General features: G+C 46.4%; 1 protein-coding gene across 1 annotated transcript; it reads left to right on the top strand.

The window, feature by feature from the left end:
• Window positions 1-561: 561 nt before the first annotated feature.
• onecut2 (one cut homeobox 2) lies at window positions 562-21,005 on the top strand. The gene is given in 12 exon segments (XM_060039063.1): window positions 562-566; window positions 1,521-1,695; window positions 1,697-1,798; window positions 1,801-1,845; window positions 1,847-1,916; window positions 1,919-1,980; window positions 1,983-2,076; window positions 2,079-2,200; window positions 2,202-2,349; window positions 2,352-2,422; window positions 2,424-2,709; window positions 20,092-21,005. Coding segments are annotated over 12 exon segments (1,470 nt in total). The 3' UTR covers window positions 20,382-21,005.
• The last annotated feature ends 3,995 nt before the right edge of the window (window positions 21,006-25,000 follow it).

The following is a 25,000-nucleotide window of genomic DNA, read 5'->3' as shown; positions in this document are numbered from 1 at the left end:
AGAGATAGAGCGCGAGAGTCGCCGATAGAGAGGAAAAGAGAGGGAGCTGAAGAGAGAGAGGGAGAGAGAGGGGGAGAGGGAGGGAGAGAGGCCCGTGCCGGATTGGACCCCCCGCTCCTACTTTGACAGCTGATCAAAAGGACCAAAATAGGTCACGCTTCTCCTCCTTCTTAATTACACTGTCTTTAAACAAAGCAACATCTGCGAACCTTCTCCGTCCTCCCATCTCCTCCCTCTCCTCCACGGTCGACCTCGCTCTGCTCTTCTCCTCTTCTCATCTTCATCTCCTCTCCTTCCTCTCTCTCTCTCTCCGTCGACTCCGTATTCCGCCGTCGGACGTCCGGCCGTGGCTCGCGCGGGGCGAGCGATAACAACAAGAACAATGGAACAGAATAACGGGTTTTGGTTTGAAATATAACTAAATAGGATATGAATAAAAAAATTAATGCATAAATAAATAAACTATATTCACGGGCATCAATAACTAATTCTGCAGTGATAGTGCCTTGCTCTACTGAGCTACACAGGGAATATATCGCCTAACCCTGCAGTGATAGTACCATGCTGTACACAGGAAATATAACCTTTTTACCTTATCCTCTAAACAGTGATCGACCTGATTTAAGTCATAATATTTTACAGTTATTGCGAAATCTGTGAGCCAATGTCTGTGCGCTCAATACACACTTTGCGTCCCTCATTGTAATTCAGCCCTGTTGTGGTATATATCTCTGGCTGTTTTAACCATCTCCTCGTCTCTATTAACTTCTCATTTATCAGACGCTTTACACAAAGCGACGAGCAGGTAGACGTCTTGCTAAAGGATGTTTGCAGACGTTGGGGATTGAACTCAGAACCTTTGGGCTGGGAGTCAAACCACCACCAGACAATGCTGCTGCACCTCTTCATTTCTCGTGTCCTCGTTCAATGTCTACTCATCTCCTGTCTTCTTATCTTCAACATCCTCGTCTCCTCGCCCCCTTGTCCCCTCGTCTCCTCATCTCCTATATCCTCATCCCCACCTGCTCCTCACATCAGCATTTCCTGAGACGGACACATAAAGCTAGAGATAGATAGTTGGTATTATGGGATGTTCCATCTGTGATCAAGCGGAGGTTGAGAGGGTGATTAAGGCGGATCCCTCCCGCCCCTGGGCGTGCACACTGCTCAGGGACTGGTTATGTGGACTGTCCATCACCCCGCAGGCCCCGCCCCTTGATGATGCGCTTCCCTGCAGAGCGGACAGCTCCGCAGACAGTAACAGTCGGAGGAGGAGAGGGTTGGTGAGGCGGAGCGGCAGCACGGGCCCTAGGATCACATAACAAAGTGGGACGTTATTACCGGGGAGAGAACACACCGAGCCGGAGGGGCCCTCGACGGACTAAACCCAAAGGTGGAATTAACATTAAAACCAAAGAGAAAGACGGTGGATTGGAGCGACCCATCCCGGCGGAGAGGAGGAAGAGGGGGCGTAGAGGTTTCTGTGTCAGCCGATGGACCGAGCGGACTGATGAATGAAGGACTGCCTACACTAACGCCTACCGATGCCTGGCCAAGGACCTGGACGTGTACGCTATGAACGCGGAGATGACGATGGACAACATCGCAGGTCTGCATGGCGGGGTGAGCGTGGGGGTGGCGGCCCATGAGGCGGACATGATGAGCGGACACAGCCCCCACAGGGCCGGGGGGGGTCTCGGCAGGGGCACCAGGGGGGGCTGTGTCCGCCGCGTCCAGTCTACGGTTACACCAGGACCTCGCCTCGCGCTCCGCCATGGTGTCCAGCATGGCCACCATTCCTGGACGGCTCCGGGGGACTACCGGCCGGAGCTATCGCTGCAGCCGGCTGCACCACGCCATGAGCATGCCGTGCGACACCTCTCCGTCGGGGATGGGGATGAGCGGGACGTACACCACCTCACGCCGCTGCAGCCCCTTCCCCCGATCTCCACCGTCTCGGATAAATTCCACCACGCGCACCACACCACCACCACGCGCACCACCAGCACCAGCGGCTGTCCGGGAACGTCAGCGGGAGCTTCACCCTGATGCGGGACGACCGGGGGCTGCCGACCATGACAACATCTACAGCCCCTACAAGGACCCCATGTCCGGGATGGGTCAGAGCCTCTCCCCGGTGCTGGGCTCTATCCACAACACCCAGCAGGCGCTCCACTACGGCCCCGCGACGCACGCAGCGGGGGCACGACAAGATGCTGGCCGCCGCCGCCAACTTCGACGCCCACCACACGCCACCATGCTGGCCCGGGGAGACCCCCCACCAGCACCGTGGCCTGGCGGGCCCCCCGGCCGGCATGATGCCGCACTTAAACGGGATGCACAACTCCGGCTCGGTGGGGCCACCACCCCCAGCTGCAGTCCCCCTCTCCACGGGCAGGTGTTGAGCTCCAGCCGGGAGAGACCCCCCCTCTTCCTCGGGGTCTCAGGGGGGGAACGGCTCGGGCCAGCTGGAGGAGATCAACACCAAGGAGGTGGCACAAAGGATCACGGCGGAGCTGAAGCGCTACAGCATCCCGCAGGCCATCTTCGCCCAGCGGGTGCTTTGTCGCTCCCAGGGAACCCTCTCCGACCTCTTGCGGAACCCCAAGCCCTGGAGTAAGCTCAAGTCCGGCCGGGAGACTTTCCGGCGGATGTGGAAGTGGCTCCAAGAGCCCGAGTTCCAGCGGATGTCTGCCCTTCGGCTAGCAGGTAAGAAAAGGTATCCGCAAAGCCACCTGTCTCTCTGTGTCCCACCTGTCCTGTGTGTTCCAGCTGTCTCTGTGTGTTCCACCTGTCTCTCACTGTGTCCCACCTGTCTCTCACTGTGTCCCACCTGTCTCTCTCTGTGTCCCACCTGTCTCGTCTGTGTCCCACCTGTCTCTCTGTGTCCCAGCTTTCTCTCTGTGTCCCACCTGTCTCTCTGTGTCCCATCTGTCTCTTTGTGCCCCACTTGTCTCTCTGTGTCTGTCTCTCTGTGTCGCTGGCCCCTGTTCTTATTTCTATTTCTGAGTCGCAGAGGAAAACCAAATATCGTCAGACGTAAAACTCGCTGAAATCACGGCTGTGTGTGTGTGTGTGTGTGTGTGTGTGGTGTGTGTGTGTGTGTGTGTGTGTGTGTGTGTGTGTGTGTGTGTGTGTGTGTGTGTGTGTGTGTGTGTGGGTGTGGGTGTGGGTGTGTGTGTGTGTGTGTTTGTGGCTGCAATTGTGTTTTGTTTTGGTTTCCCCTGGCTGTAACGTGTGTGATTCGGGGACCCGTTCAATACGTCTCACTCTCACACTCAAACGGAGAAGACCGGTGACATTTATTGCTAATCAACAGTATTATGATTACCAATATTGATCATAACACGCGATCGATAGGAAAAGACAAGGTCACGGGATTTCCCTCCAGCGGCCCCCTGACCCTCCATCGTCCGCTCCCTCTCTCATAACATACACTCTCTCCTCTCTCTCTCTCTCTCTCTCTCTCTCTCTCTCTCAGCTCTCTCCTCTCTCTCTCTCTCTCTCTCTCTCTCCTCTCTCTCTCTCTCTCCTCTCTCTCTCTCATGCACACTCCGTCACTCCTTACCTCATCGCCCAAATCACCTGCTTCTCCACCATCAGGATAAAGGATCCCGTTAATACCGTGGGATCTATTCTGAGCTCCGCTGTCTTCTCTCCGGGTGTGTTGAGGTCTTTATAAACAAATAAACAACGAGTAGCTACTGTGTGTGTGTGTGTGTGTGTGTGTGTGTGTGTGTGTGTGTGTGTGTGTGTGTGTGTGTGTGTGTGTGTGTGTGTGTGTGTGTGTGTGTGTGTGTGTGTGTGTGTGTGTGTGTGTGTGTGTGTGTGTGTGTGTGTGTGTGTGTGTGTGTGTGTGTGTGTGTTCTCCGTGCGGGACGCGGGGGAACAAGAAGGGGTACGGGCCGGGGGGGCGGTGCCCCCTCTAGCGAGGAGCAGCATCTGTCCCCGGCACACCTCTCCATTGTGCCGAGAAAGACGAGGGAGAGAAAACGGACCGTCGATGTTCCGGATAATAACCCATAATACCTCCATGGGATAGTAGCGATAAGGCCCGTAGAGCTCCCGGTGTTTTTAACGGGGCTCAGCCCTGACCGTCCTTTGTAGTGATGTGATAATTAAACAATCAGGGGTATAACAAACGCGTTATCTAGCCTATAAATGTTGGACTATTCGATGGATAAGAAATACAGGTTTATTAAAACGTGTGGCCTCTCTATTTGACTGAATACTATATGGCTTATTATTATCTTAAAGTTTTGTGTCACGACTAAACTGTAAAGAAATAACCCTTAATCCAATATGATTCTCAGGGTTTGGGTTTTGATGTATCGGACAAAGATAAAGGTATTATAGCCTAAAGGAAAAGGTACACTTCTAATACCGTGTTGACGGCTGACATCTATAACACGTTCTGTTTTAGAAATATGTGCTTTCATAATGATCATCATTATTATAATTGTATTTCTGTTTTTTATAATTATTAATAATTAGTAGGCCTACATTGCAAGGAAGGAAACCGAAGGCCATATAAACAGACTCAAAATGTATAGTATAATAATAATGTATTAATATTCTAACGACAATACTGGACTTGGAGCCTCACCAGTAAAAGAGGACATTGGGACAAGACTGTAAGAAAACATTAACGCAATTATAACAGGATGATAAATAACCATCTGAAATATACTCTGAACACAACCTTTGGTGTGTTTTCCTCTCAATACAACGGCCTTGTTATTATGTTTCACTAATATATCATTGTTCAAAATGTTAACTTTATCCTGATATCATATTCATCATATTGATACTTAATTAATTATTGCTGGAACTGTGCATTCTATGCTCTGTGTGTACAATTATGAAAAAAGATGAAGGAATATGAACGATTATCGTCCCTTAATATGTTGGCCTTGTGATAAAAAGATAAAAAAAATAATTAGTGACGGATTTCTATAATGTTGTACGTAAATCTTTTAAATGATACGCATTTAAAGGCTTGTATTCTTTAGTGTGTAAATACTGGGCTATTCTGTGGTGTGTGTGTGTGTGTGTGTGTGTGTGTGTGTGTGTGTGTGTGTGTGTGTGTGTGTGTGTGTGTGTGTGTGTGTGTGTGTGTGTGTGTGTGTGTGTGTGTGTGTGTGTGTGTGTGTGTGTGTGTGTGTGTGTGTGTATGTGTGTGTGTGTGTGTGTGTGTGTGTGTGCGCGTGTGTGTGTGTGTGTGTGTGTGTGTGTGTGTGTGTGTGTGTGTGTGTGTGTGTTTGTGTGCGTGTGTGTCTCGTGAAAATCCACCTGATCAGATTGGACGATGTGCGTTGGGGTCTATCTCTCTCTCTCTACCTCTTAATGCTCTCTCTCTCTCTCTCTCTCTCTCTCTCTCTCTCTCTCTCTCTCTCTCTCTCTCTCTCTCTCTCTCTCTCTCTCTCTCTCTCCCTATCCCCGGATTTTGGGGGTGCGTCATGTGATCCTGTGAGTCGGGGGAGTTGAAGAGAAGAGGGGGCAGCAGCGGCAGAATGAATCATTGATGAATTATTGAAAGGAATCTCAGCATGACCCGTCTCGCGCTGCCTTCCTCACCTTGCGACGGGTTAACCAGGCAACACAGGGGGAGAGGAAGACAGAGAGAGAGAGAGAGAGAGAGAGAGAGAGAGAGAGAGAGAGAGAGAGAGAGAGAGAGAGAGAGAGAGAGAGAGAGAGAGAGAGAGAGAGAGAGAGAGAGAGAGAGAGAGAGACAGACAGACAGACAGACAGACAGACAGACAGACAGACAGACAGACAGACAGACAGACAGACAGACAGACAGACAGACAGACAGACAGACAGACAGACAGACAGACAGACAGACAGACAAGACAGCGAGAGATGGGTGAGACCGACGGACAGAGAGGTAGAGGGGAGACAGGGAGTGAGAGTCAGGCTTTTGTTACGTTAGAGGGAGACGCCTCCAGTGCCGCCATAGCAGTGAATAATAGATTTACACCAATACCTGAATTACAGAAATAAAGTATTCAAATTATTATATATTATGCAGAAATGCACTAAATGTCTCCGTATTTTCTGTTTTAAGATGCATTCATTAAATTGTCGGGTTTAGTTTTAATTAGAGTTCGACATTTCCTTTGACTTTTTACTCAGTCCTGAAGGTTAACGGTGAACCTGATCTTCTCTTTGAGGACTAAACAGGCCAAGCTATAGAGAGCAGAATGTGTTCACACTAAAATACATTTAAATAGTTTTATAATAAAAACCACATGTTCGCCAGTTTGTCCCCACGGAAAATAGTATAACCCACAAATACAATTATGTTAAAATACAATCGATATCGATGCATAACTTTTCTTTGTCTTTTTTTCTTTCTTTATTCATTCAAATTTAAAAATATGAATATGCAAAATGGGTTAGTGTTCGCCAATAAAATTCAATAAATTCAAATTGCTTTTTGCATTTGCACAGAAATCATCGATACAAAAAAAACGATTTAAAAAAAGTTAATAAATGTATATGTATAGACATAAAGTAAATAAGATTTCTTCTGACAAATTACTGTAAATAACTTTGAATAAAAGCGTCTGCTAAAGGCCCTGAATATAAGGAGGAGAAATTATATAAAATACAACCCAATAACCGGATAGTCAATAACACTAATATGACAGCTGGACAGTGGATCAGTTGTCAGTTAGAAGAAACCGTCGGCCTCCTATGGCAATTATGGAAAGTATAAAAGTTACACAAACGCTGATTTCAAAACCATTCATTCTACTAACAAAAAAACATGAGAATAATAAGACATTCCTCATCAAGTGGAATATAGTTGTTTTTTTAAACGTCTAGTTGATGAACATCATGCTGTCTGACTCTCCTCCTGTCCGTCTCTCTACGGGCCGGTCACCCTGTCTGTTTCTCTACGGGCCGCAATGTGTGCGGGACGGTCCTCCTGTCTGTCTCTCCTCCTGCCTGTCTCTTTACGGAGCGCTGTGTGTGCGGGGCTGTCCTCCTGTCTGTCTCTCGGGCCGCTGTGTGCGGGACTATCGTGTTTGAAGCGCGTGAGCTCAGCTCGATGCGGAACACATGATGACGTCACCGCTGAACCCCGCTCCTCTGACAGCCGGCGGTGAGAGCGCGCGGCCGGCAGATGTCTATCTATAGTAGATCGATATGATGTCTATCTATAGTCGATCGATACAAACAAACACGGAGAGTGAGCGCGCGGCTGTTTGTTGTGTTTCCTGCCCCTCCGTGTTTTTCCACTTGTCACATTTCTCCACCGATGTGAGTGAAACAGCAGTCGGGGTATAGATGAACGCGGGTCGATGCCTCTAATCCCGGGCAGATTAAAAGAGCTTGAACGCTGCCAACGAGAACGTAAACGGTGTGAACCGGGACCGCATTGATCCGCGGAACCTGATCCGCTCGGTTCCTGGAAGAGAGAGCTGACGAGGGGCGGGGGTCAGGACGCGCGGTGTGTGTGTGTGTGTGTGTGTGTGTGTGTGTGTGTGTGTGTGTGTGTGTGTGTGTGTGTGTGTGTGTGTGTGTGTGTGTGTGTGTGTGTGTGTGTGTGTGTGTGTGTGTGTGTGTGTGTGTGTGTGTGTGTGTGTGTGTGTGTGTGTGTGTGTGTGTGTGTGTGTGTGTGTGTGTGTGTGTGTGAGGGGTTTTTGTCTGTGTGTATTGGGAAACCAAGGAAGTATAAACTTTATGTTTGTGTGGTTGGAAGGCATAAAATATACATGGGATACGTTTTTCTGTAATGCATAAGGTTTTTAGTTTTAGATTATGTTGATGAAAGTGTGTGTGTATGTGAGATCGAGAGGGAGAGCGAGAGAGAGGGGTATCAGAGTTCTTGTCAGAGTCACCGGCCATTATATCATAGTGTTATCTTAGTCATCATCGTCATCATCATCACATCATCTATCTATCTATCTATCTATCTATCTATCTATCTATCTATCTATCTATCTATCTATCTATCTATCTGTCTGTCTGTCTGTCTGTCTGTCTGTCTGTCTGTCTGTCTGTCTGTCTGTCTGTCTGTCTGTCTGTCTGTCTGTCTGTCTGTCTGTCTGTCTGTCTGTCTGTCTGTCTGTCTGTCTGTCTGTCTGTCTGTCTGTCTGTCTGTCTGTCTGTCTGTCTGTCTGTCTTTAATAATTTAAACCAGGAGATCCTCACTGACAATTGGCTTAACAACAATACAAACTATAAACTATGTGTAAATAGTACAATTTATATAGAAATTATACAAACAATCTTACAATATACAAACACACAATGTACAAACACAATAAATAACAAGCGTTAACGTTAACTTTAACCCTCTCCTTTCAGCCTTCAAACACACCCACACGCATACACACATGCACCCATGGTCATCCACACAAACACATGCACGCGCACACAAAACACACACACACACACACATGCACACACAAACACACACACACAGAGCTAAAGCACGTCTTGATTAACCAGGGACTACAATAGCATATTGATTGAGTTATCTGCGGTGTCGTCTTGTGAAACAGAGTCCATCTCTCCAGTCTGTCTCTAAAACAAACAGAAGCCCCTCCACCTGTTAACACATCACCTATTCCTGTGTGGGAGAGTGTGTGTCAACAGTAGCAGGGTAAAGGCCGGAGCCGCTCGCTGATTCCAAACTCTCAGCGTAACCCAACTCAACATTTAAATGGATGCTTTTCTCCTGTCGTACTTCTTGCAAGATTATGCTATACATAATAATAAGACTTTATTCTATATACTTTGCATCTCAATGGGTCCAAGTAGGGCGGGAATAACACCAAACCAGACCTAGCGACTGAGGAAACAATGAATTGTAAATAACGTGTTGTAGCTTATCTTGTGTTCTCCTGTTACGTATTCAACTAAGCTCGCACAAATAAACGCCTTCTGAGTGAAGATGTGAAATGATAACCTTCATTCAAACCCACGATGTGATTGTGTCAGCATCAAGTGTTCCTACAATTCCAACACTCAAACCATGAACACCTGAACCATGGAATCCCATCTGAGTTTGTTCCACACGTTCTACTGAAGGACGATACCATCTGACCTCCCTTCTCTGTACTCTCTCACTCTTTCACTCGCTCTAATAAGTGTCACAAACCTTTGACCAACAAATTCAACCAGTGTCGGCTGAGTTCAATATTCTCCCGTGTGTACACAAAGTGATGTACCTTTAATAAACGTAAGCACCTAAACATATTTATCATGGCATAATATTGGTTTCTGCAGTATCATCTCAGCTAAATATTTTCTATGGCTAGTGTATTATCAGGTTGAGGTTCTAAGTTTAGCAGTCTGTCTACTTGTCCCATCTCCGCTCCCTCCCTTTCTTCTCCTCCTTCTCCTCTCTCCTTCTCTCTCCCTTCTCTCTCTCCATCCCCACCCCAGCTCCCTCCCCTCGCTACTCTTCTCTCTCTGGCTGCCATGTGGTCACTCAAGGAGCTCAAACCCTGACCTCCATAAACCTGTGTTGGGAGGACATCTCATCTTGTCTGCCTTCAGACGACCTCTTGAGCTTATTCTGCAACGATTAGCCGCTGTGGCTTTTTGCTACGCTAGCGGCCTAGCCATTCGCCGCCGTAGCTTATGTGCACTGCTCAAAAAGGTTTCTACGCATCGGAGTGCAGACCCATCAACAATGTGGTGGCTGTTTTTCAGACACAGGATTATTCTGCAACCTTCAGACCTTTAGAATAGATCCTGGGTTGGGTTTAGATGTACTGTTGTAGAGTTAGAGAACCAGGAACCGGTGTCACTCCGTTGTGATGGCGTTAGGTCAGTCATCCACCGGCTGTCGGCTGAACGCTGGTCTATGTGTACTTTCTTTGTATCATACATGTTAGCATATGTCATTCTGAAACAGCTCTTATTTTTACTAGTGTACAATCTGAACGACTAACTGGTTCAAACTGGTTATGTTTTACATCCAAGGAACAGGCATCACTCAAAAATAAGTGCAATCCTTCCCAGTGGTTCCCTTTGGCTGGCTTCCGTCCGTTCTGGTTAAATAAACAGAGCCAACTTATTTTGTATTCTCCAACACACCCTGTCTGTGCTGATCTCAGTCTAATGTGTATGCATGTGAGTGTGTTTATTTGTGTGTTTCTGTGTGTGTGTGAACCTGTTCTAAAGTATGTGCTCCTGCATTTATGCTTGCGTGAGTGTATGTGTGTGTGTTTGATAAGATAGGAATTTGCGTAGACCTTTGCACAGTGATGTCACAACAGACTGCTGACACACAGATATACAGTACACACATACCCACACACAGGCACAAACACACACACACACACACACACACACACACACACACACACACACACACACACACACACACACACACACAACCACACACACACACACACACACAAACACACACTCACACAAATACAAACAGACATACACACACACACACACACACACACACACACACACACACACACACACACACACACACACACACACACACACACACACACACACACACACACACCACACAACTGCAACAGAGCCACAAGAAACATGATTTAAATCTGTCCGTCTTTCTGCTGGTGATTTTGTTGTTTGGTTTACCTATCTGCTGGCACCAGGAATTAGATATATTGCTATGTGTGTGTGTGCGTGTGTCTTTCTGTCTGTCTGTCAGTGTGTCTGTTTGTGTGTTGTTGCCGGTCCAAACTAGGCCCTGGTGTCGCTCCATCACATTACCCTGCATCCCAGTGTGGCGCCATGGAAACAGAGATGCACATGCAAGGTCAACATCACTACTTACCCCCACTCCCATACCCTCAGTGTAATGGATACTAAGCCTTAAGTGGTAATGGCTTATAAAAGAGACAGACAGACAGACAGACAGACAGATGGAGAGACAGAGAGAGCGAGACAAAGACAGAGACAGAGAGAGAGAGAGAGAGAGAGAGAGAGAGAGAGAGGGGGGAGAGACAGAGAGAGAAAGAGAGAGAGAGATAGTGTGTGTGAGTGTGTGTGTGTGTGTGTGTGTGTGTGTGTGTGTGTGTGTGTGTGTGTGTGTGTGTGTGTGTGTGTGTGTGTGTGTGTGTGTGTGTGTGTGCGCGTGCGTGTGTGTGTGTACGTGTGTGCGTGTGCGTGCGCGCGCGCGCGTGTGTGTGTGTGTGTGTGTGTGTGTGTGTGTGTGTGTGTGTGTGTGTGTGTGTGTGTGTGTGTGTGTGTGGCAGAGAGAGAGTAAGAGGAGACAATTGAAAAGAGAGAAAGTGATGTAGCGGTTTATCAAAGAGAGGGGGAACACATGAGAGAAAGGCAAACTTTGAGAAAGAACAGAGCAACAGAGAGAGAGAAACAGACAGAGAGAGAGAGACAGACAGACAGACAGAAAGACATACAGACAGCGAGAGAGAGTGTGTGTGTTTATGTGTGTAGGAAGATGTAGGGTGGGTGTCTGAGAGTGTTGGATATAGATATAATGTATGTTTAAGAGGAAGTACATCAGAGAGAGAGAGAGAGAGAGAGAGAGAGAGAGAGAGAGAGAGAGAGAGAGAGAGAGAGAGAGAGAAAGAGAGAGAGAGAGAGAGAGAGAGAGAGAGAGAGAGAGAGAGAGAGAGAAAGAGAGAGAGAGAGAGAGAGAGAGAGAGAGAGAGAGAGAGAGAGAGAGAGAGAGAGAGAGAGAGAGAGAGAGAGAGAGAGACACATCAGACAACGAAGGCTTTCCAGTCGTGATGACCAGGAGCCTGTCTGTCTCTCTGTATGTGTGTCTGTCTGATAGTTGGTCTTAAGGGTTTTAAGGTAATGGGACATATACATGTACATCCCCTTCTCTACCTCACTCTGGCTGCTCCCGCCATCTCTCTCCTCGTCTTCCGCTCATCCACTCTATCGTCCTCCCACTCTCTCCCCCCTGTCTCCCTCCCTCCCTCTCTAGTATTCAGAGGCTTTAATAGGCCCACTTACCCGGAGAGACGTCTCTCTCCTCTCTCTCTCGGCTCCCTCTCCCCTCTGAAGATGACTGAGGAGATACCAGACACTATCTTCCTGTCAGCAGTTAAACACACAACACATCGCAGAGCCACCAGCCCGACTCCAGAAGTGCTCTTACTATTACTATTACTACCAGTAATACTACAACTAACACGGCTTATGATACACCTGAAAGAGAGAGAAACACACATCACAACAAACAGTCACCATACTATATTGCTATTAATTCTTAATTATTGCTAGGAATAATAATAACATAAATGCAATTCTTATTCTTAATAATAATAATAATAATGAAATAATAATGATAATAATAATAATAATAATAATAATAATAATAGTAATAATAATAATAATAATAATAATAATGATAATAATAATAATGATAATATTAGTAATACTGTGAACTCTTTTCATTAGGTATCTTAAAGACACATCACTGTATGTCCCCATGTCCCAGGGCTTGTAATGGCGGACCCCCTCACACCGCGTGGTGGGGGGGGGGTCTCTGCGATGAGGAAGAGGGTTAGCAATCTGTTTTGGGGAGAGAAAGAGCAAGAGGGAGAGAAGAGTGAGAGATAGAAAGAGAGAGAGAGAGAGAGAGAGAGAGAGAGAGAGAGAGAGAGAGAGAGAGAGAGAGAGAGAGAGAGAGAGAGAGAGAGAGAGAGAGAGAGAGAGAGAGGGAGGAAGGGAGTGAGAGAATCTAATCATTGATTCATTGAGCAGAGGAGCAGTGGGGCGATGTAACGCTCACTAAATAGTATGAAGACATATGGCTGCTTCATGTCTGCGCTCATTTCTCAGAGCTAATCAATTGCTGCACAGCTTCAGATCCTTATAATGAATATTATAAAATCTCTATTAATATAGACCAACCATGGGGCCTCAACCTGTGATATACTGAGCACTGAGGAGTATTACTCATTCTCTTTATTGGTGTGTGAGCCATATATAAACTGTGAGAGGAGCGGGGTGTGAGTCATGATGTGGACGTGGCGTGGGATTGGATCAGGCTTTGATTGGCGGTGTAGTTTAGTTTAAAAGGAAGTGAAGGGGATTAAGGCAAGGCAACTTTATTTATATAGCACTTTTCATACACAAGGCAGACTCAAAGTGCTTCACATATAAACATTGTCATACAATAAAATAAAATAATAGGTAAGTAAAAGAAAAACATATGCAAAAAATAGAAGTTAAGGCATTTTAGTATTAAAATAGAAAATAAAGGTGAAAAAAAAGAAAGTGCAGCAGCAGCATGCTGAACTTTTGTCTTTTAAATGTAAAATAATCATAACATTTATATTGTGCTGTTTAACATTGCAAAATAGATACAGTTAAGGCAAGGCAAGGCACATTTATTTGTGTAGCCCATTTCATACTCATAGGCAATGTGCTTCACACAAAAACAATCAAAAGACAAAAATATGGAACCATACGCAATTTTAGCAATTAGGCTATATAAAGTAAAATGTAAAATGTACATCGATCACCAACAGCAAAGAGTCCATTTAAAAGTTAGTGAAAAAAAAAGACATATCAAACGTGCATTATCTGCAGAAAGCATCTGAAGAGAGTTGGGTCTTTACTCAACTTAAAAAAATGCCGACAGCTTGGGCGTTTTTGATGTTCTCTGGAGCTGGTTCCAAAGATGGACGCCATAGCGGCTAAAAGTTGCTTCACCCTGCTTTGTTCTCACAGTTGGTTTGAGTAATTGCTTGTGTTGTGATCTAAGGGACCTTGTTTGAGAATATTGTTTAAATATGTCATGTGAGAAGTTTGGCGCAACCACCTTCAAAGACTTAAAAAGGTAGCCTAGATAAAAAATTTAACATGGTCAAAAATCAACAAGCTGATGTAGCTGATGCACCGCTGGAAGGACGATTCATTTTGGTTTTATAATTTGTTATTTTTGTATTTCTATAAACCTTTTTTTATTCAGAGAGGCCATTGAGAGAACTCTCTTTTTCAATGACGCCCTGATCACAATAGGCCTACCTACATCAAAAACAGACATACAAATGTAGGGCCTACAATAGATATAAACAGTCGGTAAAACAACCAGAACAACATTTCAAATAATAGCCTACAATACAATGGGACAATTAAGAGAGCTATTTAAAAAACGAGCAGTCCTTATTTATGCGACCTCAATCATCCCCTTGAACGTCTTAATCGGGACCAATCAGGAGGGAAATCCGTTTGTATGTTGGATAGATATGTTGTTTGATTGATTCAGCATGGAGCCTTTATCGCACCGCCTAACCCCCTAACACTGTTGACGGTGCGGTGTGACCGGAGGCCGGACGGGTCGGGACGGGACGGGGAAGCCGTGGAGAGAGAGAGAGTCTCTCAGAGACTGGACTGTTTGGGGCTGATGAAAGACCACGGAGCCCTTCCTTAATCGATCCCATCGATTTACCGTTACCCTTAAAGAACCCTCCATTCAGTGAGACCCCCTCCCCCAACACACACCATCATAACACCGCCCGGTCCTCAGCCTGCCAAAAGCCCTTTCTGAATAGTATAATTGCGTTTTTGATCCTAACTGTAACCCCTACCGATGAAGAGGCTGATTGAATCAGTAAGGCGAAGTCTTTCTTTGACGGCTCCGTGTGTGCGTGTGTGCGTGTGTGTGTGTTTCAGCTGCTGAAGCATAGATGAAAGCACTACATTAAACGGAACAAAGGAGAAATTCTGATAAATAAACTGTGGCTTTAGTCTTAGGCTATAGGCCTATCAGCCTTCCAAAATAAAAACGATTGTCCAACTGTTGTGTCCAACAAAGGCATCGCGTTATTGCTATTTTCCAAATGTCTTCAGTGAATCCCCATTGCAAATTAAAAGGGATTGATTTGCCCTGATGGATATGCCTCATGGTGTCCAAAATAGCCGCCTTTTACTTACATATTTAGGGAATACATTTAATGACATAAATTACGTAGCCTACAATTACGTTAAAAAACCAAACCGACATTGTTTTCCAAACGAGAACAGACGCACAATCTCAGTGGACGTGTTTGTATGAACCACCCTGTGGTCAACAGCGCCCCCTGTTGGCAGTAACACGTAACGCTGTGGTCAACAGCACCCCCTACTGTCAGTAACCCGTAACGCACTGGTCAAGGGGTTTCTGAAGCTTAGGATGCTAAGAGACTTGCTTCTACATTATTATGTCGGCCTACGTTCGGTTTGTTTGGACTTTCACACATTGGAGTTATGTTGTTTGCATTGGCCGTGTCCATCATGACGTCCCTGTTTCTAGATACAAGCTCTGGGCATGTCTGGGTCTAGGACCATGGACAGCGAACATACCAGTGATACAGACCCCCTTCTAACAGAAACTGTTCACCACCAACCCCAGTGCACCTTTCTCTCTCACCAGCCTAGATCTAGACGGATTAGCCCAGAACAGCTCTCCACGGTCCAGGGTCACTCTGTTGGTCTGAGGTGGGATGGTTTAAAGCACTTGTTTCTGATTGGTCGCCGTGAATTCCAGCGTGAACGGAAGACACGATGTGTTTTATTGATTGGCATCTGAAAGTAATAACACTATTTAACCAGATGTAATTTCCTAAGCCAGTCGCTTTCAGTGTTTTATTCTATTATTTTGTCCGTAGGATGTCAACGGTTGACTCATAATAATAATAATAATAATAATAAATATAACCGCAAGTGGTGAAAAGTCAAGAACACACTAATGGAAATATATAAATATGACATATAATTATGAAGGAAATATGTTGATGTTCCCCTTAAGGCCATAGCCTACTGTGCCTCGGCTTCCAGGTACCAGAGCAATTGCCGAATGTCATGTTCAGCTTGTTCATAATAGTCTAATCGGTATTCAAACTCTCAAACTAAGGATCAGGCATTATCCCATTGAGCCATTGACAAACCTGAAATGTAGCCTCATTCACATGGTGAAATTTCTATTGATAAGCACACAACATCCACAAAACTCCAAGCAAACATTTCTCAAATGAATTAGGGCTTTCATAAAAGCAAATACTTGGCAAATCTTTGAGATTCTGGGGAAATAAAATTTGTTGTCAAGAACACTGACGGAAGAAATACAAATATGACTGAATGAAATAAATATGAATTCATTATGAAGGAAAAATGGTTAACGAAGAAGTTCCCCTTAATGCCATACTGTGTCTTGGCAGTCAGATTCTTGGAAACTAATGAGCCGGAATGTCGATTGTCTGATGAATTTCAGGTGCTGTTCAATGTTGTGTTTCTTAAATGAGTGGCAAGGACAGAATGTCATGTTCAGCTTGTTCATGATGCTCAAATCAGGGTTCGGACTCTCAACCTAAGATCAGCAGTACACGGCATTATCCCGTTGAGCCACTGACATTCCTGAACTGCATGAAGCCTCATTCACATGGTGAAAATGTCGATTGATAAGCACACAACATCAAGAAAAATCCAAGCACAGATTTCACAAGAGAATTAGGGTCTTTCTTAAAGGTCCCATGACATGAAAATCTCAATTTATGAGGTTTTCTAACATAAATATGAGTTCCCCTAGCCTGCCTATGGTCCCCCAGTGGCTAAAACTTGCGTTTGGTGTAAAACGAGCACTAGCTGTTCTGCTCGCCTTTGAAAAAACGGAGGCTCAAGCGCGCTGATTTGGAAATCTGTGCTCATGACGTCATGAGGAATCTCAGCTCCTCCCCTTACTCTGCCTGGCCCGCCCAGAGACGTTGGCCCGCCAATGAGACTCGACCGTGCGAGCGCCACATGTGTGTGTGTGTGTGTGTGTGTGTGTGTGTGTGTGTGTGTGTGTGTGTGTGTGTGTGTGTGTGTGTGTGTGTGTGTGTGTGTGTGTGTGTGTGTGTGTGTGTGTGTGTGTGTGTGTGTGTGTGTGTGTGTGTGTGTGTGTGTGTGTGTGTGTATGTGTGTGTGTGAATACACACACTGTAACGCAAGTGTTTCTTGTCGGTTCTTTGACGTGTCTTGTATTTCCACAACGAGACTGTCGCGGGGGTTATCTAAGCCATGGTTGAGAAGGAATTGGGGGAAAGGAACTTTGGTTTGACTCGCTGAAGTACATGAACTGCGACATGCCGCCGGTTGCCGCGAGGCACCATCGCCCGGCAGCAGGCAGCCGGCCGCAGGCAGCGCGCGGTTCAGTCGACTTCAGGTTGATGTGGAAGAACCAGAGACGTCGCAGAACCCGACAAAGTCGTTTGTGATTCATAATATCGTCTGGAGGCGCACACAATATGTTATATGATATAGATATCTATGTATCATATGATATTATTTAGATATAGAGCTCCAGGACTGTAACGCAAGTGTTGTACACTTCCTTGTTATTTGGATAACCGTTCTGCTGTTGGTGTGATGGCGCATAACACGTCTGGTATTTCTACAACGAGACTCGTATTGGGGGTTATCTCAGCCAAGGTTGAGAATGAATTGGGGGGAAGGAACTTTGGCTTTGACTCCCTCAAGAACATGAACCACGACATGGAGGAGAAAGGGATTGTTGGCGGCGAATGTCTCCCGCTTGAGCCCCGCTGAGGGACCACCGGCGGAGGTGCATAAGCGCTGCCCGGCAAAGATCCTTTCTCCTCCTTGTCGTGGTTCATGTTCTTGAGGGAGTCAAAGCCAAAGTTCCTTCCCCCAATTCATTCTCAACCTTGGCTGAGATAACCCCCAATACGAGTCTCGTTGTAGAAATACCAGATACGAGAGTCCGACGTCACACCAACAGCAGAACGGTTATCCAAATAACAAGGAAGTGTACAACACTTGCGTTACAGTCCTGGAGCTCTATATCTAAATAATATCATATACATAGATATCTATATCATATAACATATTGTGTGCGCCTCCAGACGATATTATGAATCACAAACGACTTTGTCGGGTTCTGCGACGTCTCTGGTTCTTCCACTTTCACATCAACCTGAAGTCGACTGAACCGCGCGCTGCCTGCTGCCGGCTGCCCGCTGCCGGGCGATGGTGCCTCGCGGCAACCGGCGGCATGTCGCAGTTCATGTAGGCTACTTCAGCGAGTCAAATCAAAGTTCCTTTCCCCCAATTCCTTCTCAACCATGGCTCAGATAACCCCCACGACTGTCTCGTTGTGGAAATACAAGACACGTCAAAGAACCGACAAGAAACACTTGCGTTACAGTGTGTGTATTCACATTGATGTGGACGTTGAATGTGGACGTTGACTCACATTGATGTGGACGTTGAAGAACCAGGAACGTCGGAGAACCCAACGCGGTCGTTTGAGATTCATAATATCGGCTCACACAGCTTTTGGCCGTGATAATATATATTATATGATATAGATATCTGTGTAGGCTATATGATCATATTTAGATATAGAGCTCCAGGACTCCCGTGTGTTCTAGAATATTTACAGAACACGGCTAAAGGCTGTGTGCGGCTCGCCATTGCGATACATCCACTGTAAACAGAGCGCATGGTGGCTGCAAGCTGCTCAGGGCCACACCCCCACCCTCCTCCTTGACACGCCCACCGAAACAGCGCATTTGGGGGAAGCTCAATGTGCGACTGGCTCGGAGTGGCTGTAACTCTGCACCACGGCTGAATTTAGGGAACGTCTTTGAATACTGTGTTAGTTGCCCACTAATACCTATATTAAAGAATACATAAAATAGCATGTCATGGGACCTTTAAAAGAGTAAAGATCTGAAAATCTGCACTGTTAATGGTATCCACTTAATGATAGCCGTATGGTAGTTATACAATAACAATATGGTCATATAGGCAAAATGGGTTGAGACTGTAGGACGTTTGGCTTTTCTATGAAATTGTGGGAAAAGTAAAAATTTTAGGGCATAAGACCCGGATTTTATAAATGCATCTGATTCTATAGATTGATATTCTGAAAGAATTTTGAGTCCAGGTCAATCTGGTGAGGAGAAATAAGGCCAATTCATGATTTATTTTACAATAGCGCCGCCTTTAGGTGCAGTACCACAAATTTGGGTTTATGGGTAGAGGGGGTTATTGGTAACCATACCTGAACATTTCAAGAGTTTTCGACTTACGGTAGGCCTATAGGCTGCAGTATGACGGCAAATCACCAGAAGAAAGACGGACAGATATAAAACATCATGTTTCTTGTTGCTCTGTTGCAGTTGTGTGGTGTGTGTGTGTGTGTGTGTGTGTGTGTATGTGTGTGTGTGTGTGTGTGCGTGCGTGCGTGCGTGCGTGCGTGCGTGCGTGCGTGTGTGCGTGTGTGTGTGTGTGTGTGTGTTCGTGTTCACATTGACACGCCAGCTGTTTTCCTTACATAATAGTTTAGGACACAATTGAGTCCTGAACACGATCGGTATCGACCAGCTCGGACAGGTCTTGTGCCGTCCTTAATTCAGGGAAGTTGCAGAGGAAACATGCGCAGACAGCGCCCCCTGCAGGGCTACTATGGCACCGAAGAGGCTGCTATAACACAACTTAACTTCTGTACCGAATTTGTGTGTTTTTTGTGTGTTTATTTACCGTTAACTATAGACTATAAATGATGGTATAGTTACTAGCAATATACTTGATGACAAAAACGCTTAAAATGTAGCCTGTATTGACAGAGACAGACTTATAATTGAAAGAATGAAAAGGAAGGATGTTTTCTTTCTGAAAACAAATGAAACACTAAGATGACATACTAAATATTATACTCCCTCTTGCCTCCCATAATCATTTTCTCCCTCCCCTCTCTGCTCCCCTCCTCCCTTCCTCTACACCTCCCCTCTGATCCTCCTCCTCACCCAATCTGCCCCCCTCCTCTCCTCCTCCACCCCTCCCGTTCATCCCCTCCTCCCCTCCCCTGCTCCCCTCCTCTCTGCCTCCTCACCCTCTCTGCTCCCCTCCCCTCCTCTCCTCCTCCACCCTCCCCTCCCCTCCTCTCCTCCTCCTCCTCCTCTTCCTCCTCCACCTCCTCCCCCCTCCCTCTCTGCTCCCCTCCCCTCCCCTCCTCCTCCACCCTCCCCTCCTGTCCTCCTCCACCCTCCCCTCCCCTCCTCCTCCTCCACCTCCTCCCCCCTCCCTCTCTGCTCCCCTCCCCTCCCCTCCTCCTCCTCCTCCTCCTCCTCCTCCCCCTCCTCCTCCTCCTCCTCCCTCCCTCTCTGCTCCTCTCAGCCTGCAAAAGAAAGGAGCTGGACCCAAGCAAAGACCGCCACAACACACCAAAGAAGTCCCGGCTGGTGTTCACCGACCTGCAGCGGCGCACCCTGCTGGCCATCTTCAAGGAGAACAAGCGTCCGTCTAAGGAGATGCAGCTGACCATCTCCCAGCAGCTGGGCCTGGAGCTCACCACCGTCAGCAACTTCTTCATGAACGCCCGGCGCCGCAGCCTGGACAAGTGGATGGACGAGGGCTGCAGCCCCGGGGGCATGTCCTCCGCCTCCAGCACCTGTACCAAAGCTTAGGGGGGGGAGGGAGGGAGGGAGGGAGGGAGGGGGAGGGGGAGGGCAGCAGTACCACCAGGGTGATGAAGAAAAATAACTTTTTTAAGTTTTAGTTTTTTGTGTGCTTTTTTCAACAAGGCTTCGGAGCGGGGCTGCCTGGTGCATGCAACCAAAAACACACCATGTACACCATCCCATCTCCTCCACATCCCATTGGCCCAGCCCCACGACGTGTCCCGCCCAGCCCACTGGTCTCACGCTCACCCCAGTGCCAGCACCACTGACCCGCCCAGGAGAGGACGCAGATTAGATATCAAGAGGCAGAAGTCCAATAGTCAATTTATGAATATGGAGAATGTTCTAGAACGTTCCCTAACCCCCCTTACGCATGAGGTACCCCGACACAATCTTCAACCCGTCAGCTGTACTGTTGAAATGTTAGTAATTAATTGGTATGGAAACAAAACATCAAATCAATTGAGGATAACCTTAACAGAGGAACCCAAGTTAAAAGGTTCACAAATATGCAAGCACAAACACAAGCACACACGCACACACACACACACACACACACACACACACACACACACACACACACGCACACACACACACACGCACACACACACACACACACACACACACACACACACGCATATTACAGAGAGATTTTTGAGCGTAGGGAGCAGTTGTCGAAGTATCGAACAAACAAAATGATATAAATATATCGGGAACATATAAAACGTATGTGAGCACAATCTTTAAGCACATTTTCTTTGCAATAGAACCGGTGCGAGGCCTACACAGCCAATCTCAGGAGGTGGTTGTTACTAACGGACGGCGAGTCAGATGTAGCACATCAACAGGCACACGTCTGCTGTGTGCCGGGACACAGACACACAGGGACTCCAACACAAAGACACACCCCAGTGGAGACAAACACTAGCACACAAACGGGCCCCTCAGAACATGACTCCCTGAACACAAGTAGGACCCCTGTGACAGGACCCCACCCATCACAATTACACTATTGTTAGCCCCCGAGCTCAACCCCAGCTTCACTGCCGCCTCTTCAGGCTCAATGGAAAGCATTCCCAAGCTAGCATCGTGCTAGTCACTGTCAGCTAGCCTTGTGCTAGTCATGGTTAGCCACCGGTAGCCGTTCTTGGTGAACGCTAACCCTGGTGCTAGCATCGTGCTAGTAACTGTTAGCTAGCATTGTGCTAGTCATGGTTAGCCACCGGTAGCCATTCTTGGTGAACGCTAACCCTGGTGCTAGCATCGTGCTAGTAACTGTTAGCTAGAATTGTGCTAGTCATGGTTAGCCACCGGTAGCCATTCTTGGTGAACGCTAACCCCGGTGCTAGCATCGTGCTAGTAACTGTTAGCTGGCATTGTGCTAGTCATGGTTAGCCACCGGTAGCCATTCTTGGTGAACGCTAACCCTGTGCTAGCATCGTGCTAGTAACTGTTAGCTAGCATTGTGCTAGTCATGGTTAGCCACCGGTAGCCATTCTTGGTGAACGCTAACCCTGGTGCTAGCATCGTGCTAGTAACTGTTAGCTAGCATTGTGCTAGTCATGGTTAGCCACCGGTAGCCATTCTTGGGGAATCTTAACCTAGCATCCTGCGGGGGGTGCGTATCCCTGTGAGAACCCCGGCCAGCAGCACTAAACCAAAAAGGCTCCACCAGTTTCCCGCTAAATCACGATACATTCCACCCCAGCCAGGAGGGGGCGACCCGGAGCCCGGAGGAGGGGTGACCTGTCATGGCGAATCAGGGCCTTCAGAATAATTTAAGAGGACAATCCAAAGACGATGTCAGACAGGTTCACCTGGTCCAAAGGGCTCCAACACTCCGTGCCTGGCTTTATAGTCACTAAAAACACACACACACACACACACACACACACACACACACACACACACACACACACACACAACACACACACACACACACACACACACACACACACACACACACACACACACACACACACACCGTGAGACCCCCCCTCTTAAAAAACCCTCTCTAACCCCATCATCATCATCATCATCATCATCATCATCATCATCATCCTCTCACTCACAGCTACCAAACCAAAAAGCAAACCAAACCAAAGGAAAGACATCAGTTTGCAGCCCCGTCTCCATAGCAACGCTGGGAGAAGCAAGCCAAAGGCTCCAAAGAAGGATTCCGAGCAGGAGGAATAGACACTTGTGACTTTTTCTATTTATTGACGAAATCGAAACCAAAGAAAACCTTTTTCTGCACCTAACTGTTCTAACAACGGAAAAAACGGAAGTACTCTAAGGACGGAATGTAATTAATAACTAAAAAAGAAAAAAAACACCAAAAAAAGAAGAGTGGCGCAATGGATGTGTAGGAAGAGGAGAAGAGGAGAGGAGGAAAGGCCGGGATGGTGAGGTGGACACCACACCCCCACCCGGAAGGACAGAAACGTGTTTCTCACTGTTGAAGAGTGTCTTTAACGTGTGCCTATGCAGTTTTTCAAAGTTAAAAAAACGGTAAGAGAACAACGAAAACCTCATCAGCTAACAAACCAAAGATCCACGTGTACTCTGGTAGCAGTTTGATTCCCTCCCCAGTGGCTTGCACTAGGCACTGACCCTGAGACCACCTCCAGGCCAACGGCGTCCATCGTGGATGTCGTCGTTCAGAGGTGACAGCTTTATCCGTTATAATGTCGGCAAACCAAACCAAATTACTGTGTTAACGACAAAGGTCTACAGTAGCTTTTAGCATTTTAAGATCTGAGTGAAGTACGATCTCCAGTAGACCTTTGAAGTCCTTGTTTAGCTGTAGCATTAGCAACCATTTCAGAAGCTCTGTGCTAGTGTAAGTCAACGGAACGGGAGACCCCTTAGTGGCCCTTAGTGTATCTTGACGTAGCTTTCCTCCTCTCCAGCATGGCATTAACCGGTGTAGCTAACGCGTACTGAATCCCAACTAGCCTATCCTAGCCAAGATTAGGGGCTATTCGTCCCTACAGCATGGATCTGGGCGACTTCAGTGATTAGCACAACTAGCAAGCGGGACAGCACGACTTTAGCTCCACCTGTGAGTGGATCATTCATTCATTGTCCATGGGCACAAGCTACCTCTGACACCCTACCAGTATGGCAAACTGTTAGACAACTGTACTACAGACTCCGAAGTCATGTTTTGAAAGGCTTTGCTGGTGGTTGGCTGAAAGACGTTAGCAGTTCTGCTCGTAGTTCAGTCTAACTAATGTTCAAAGTGCCAGAGCAGGGATTTTAACTGGCAACTGCCCTGACAAAACTACAGTTTTCTAACAGTCATCAGTACTGTGGAGTGTGTACTACTACGACAACCGAGAATTACAGTGTATACCAAAGATTTAACTTTCACTGATGTTGTTATTTTATACATCCTCACGGTTCCTGTCCGGGTCGCCCGGTAACCCAAACCCTGATCAACTAACACTAATCAGTTCAGTTGGGGGACATCTCTCCCATTAACCTTTCGATGGATTAAAAAGATGAACTCAATCCACATTAGTAAAACTCATCAGAGCATACTGACATAGTGACATATTTCAAGTCAAGGTCTTTAGTGATGTATTTGTTACGTCTTTCCCACAATGTCTCATTGTAAACCACCATGCCATGCTTGAGAAGTGAGGAGGCTTTCAAAGATGATTGGACGTCCAAACTGTCCTTTCGAGTCTGGTAGCCAACCGACATAAGCGTTCCTTCAAGGGGGAGGGACTACACTGCTACTGTAAATGTACAACAACAATAAGCAAAAGCCAAACCAAAAAATAACAACAGATAACTGCTGAGAGAAACTGCTCGAAAAAACGGTCAAATAGCTTTATCCTTTAGTTTTTCTCTTTCTGTCTGTTACGCTTCTACTCCAAAGAGAGCCCCGCCCCTAGTGGAAAAGGGGCGGGGCAAGGTGTAGAAGGTGGAGCCTACTGCAGGGTGTGTCTGCAGGTTACATTGGCTGAACCAAACCAAAAAAAGAGGGAGGGGGGGTTTGAAATCCAAAGAGCTTTTCATTGCTTGTCTTTATAGTACTTAAAAATGTAACTACTTCTACTACTTCTACTACTATGTTGCTTCTTTTGCAATATTTGATTTTATTAAATGTAATTTATATTTTTTTATGTAATTTCTTTTTTTTATGTTTAATTCAGATTTAATTTAAACTGTTTTGTTTTTCTGTTGCAAAATCTCCCCCTTAACCTTTGACCCTTAATGCGATTAGCTTTGCCAAAGTTTACAATGTTTGTTCTGTTTATCTCCTATTTTGGCGCTGTATTTATTTATGAGCCGTCCAAGAACACATTAGTTTTGTACTTAATAATTTAATGTTATTTAATTAGATGTAATCACTTTTTTTGTAATGAATATTTATGGTTATTTAAGAATGTTAGTTGCATCAAAGATGCAGTGCTTCTACACCACGAGTTAATTTATTCCTATCTTTACTTTGAGGAGCAGGGTGAATGTTGGGCTTTAAGGACAGAAAACCGTAGGAATGTGTGATTAGATGTAGAGAGCGTTCTCTCCTGTCTCCTCTCCCACCCTGCACTGTCCCCCTGTGCGACCTTTATGATCAAATCAATAGGACCAGTAGTACGAGGATGGGCATC

This window comes from Gadus macrocephalus, chromosome 19 (assembly GCF_031168955.1).
Source record: "Gadus macrocephalus chromosome 19, ASM3116895v1".
In the NCBI taxonomy this organism is placed as follows: Eukaryota; Metazoa; Chordata; class Actinopteri; order Gadiformes; family Gadidae; genus Gadus; species Gadus macrocephalus.
This window is presented reverse-complemented; position numbering and strand designations above follow the sequence as displayed.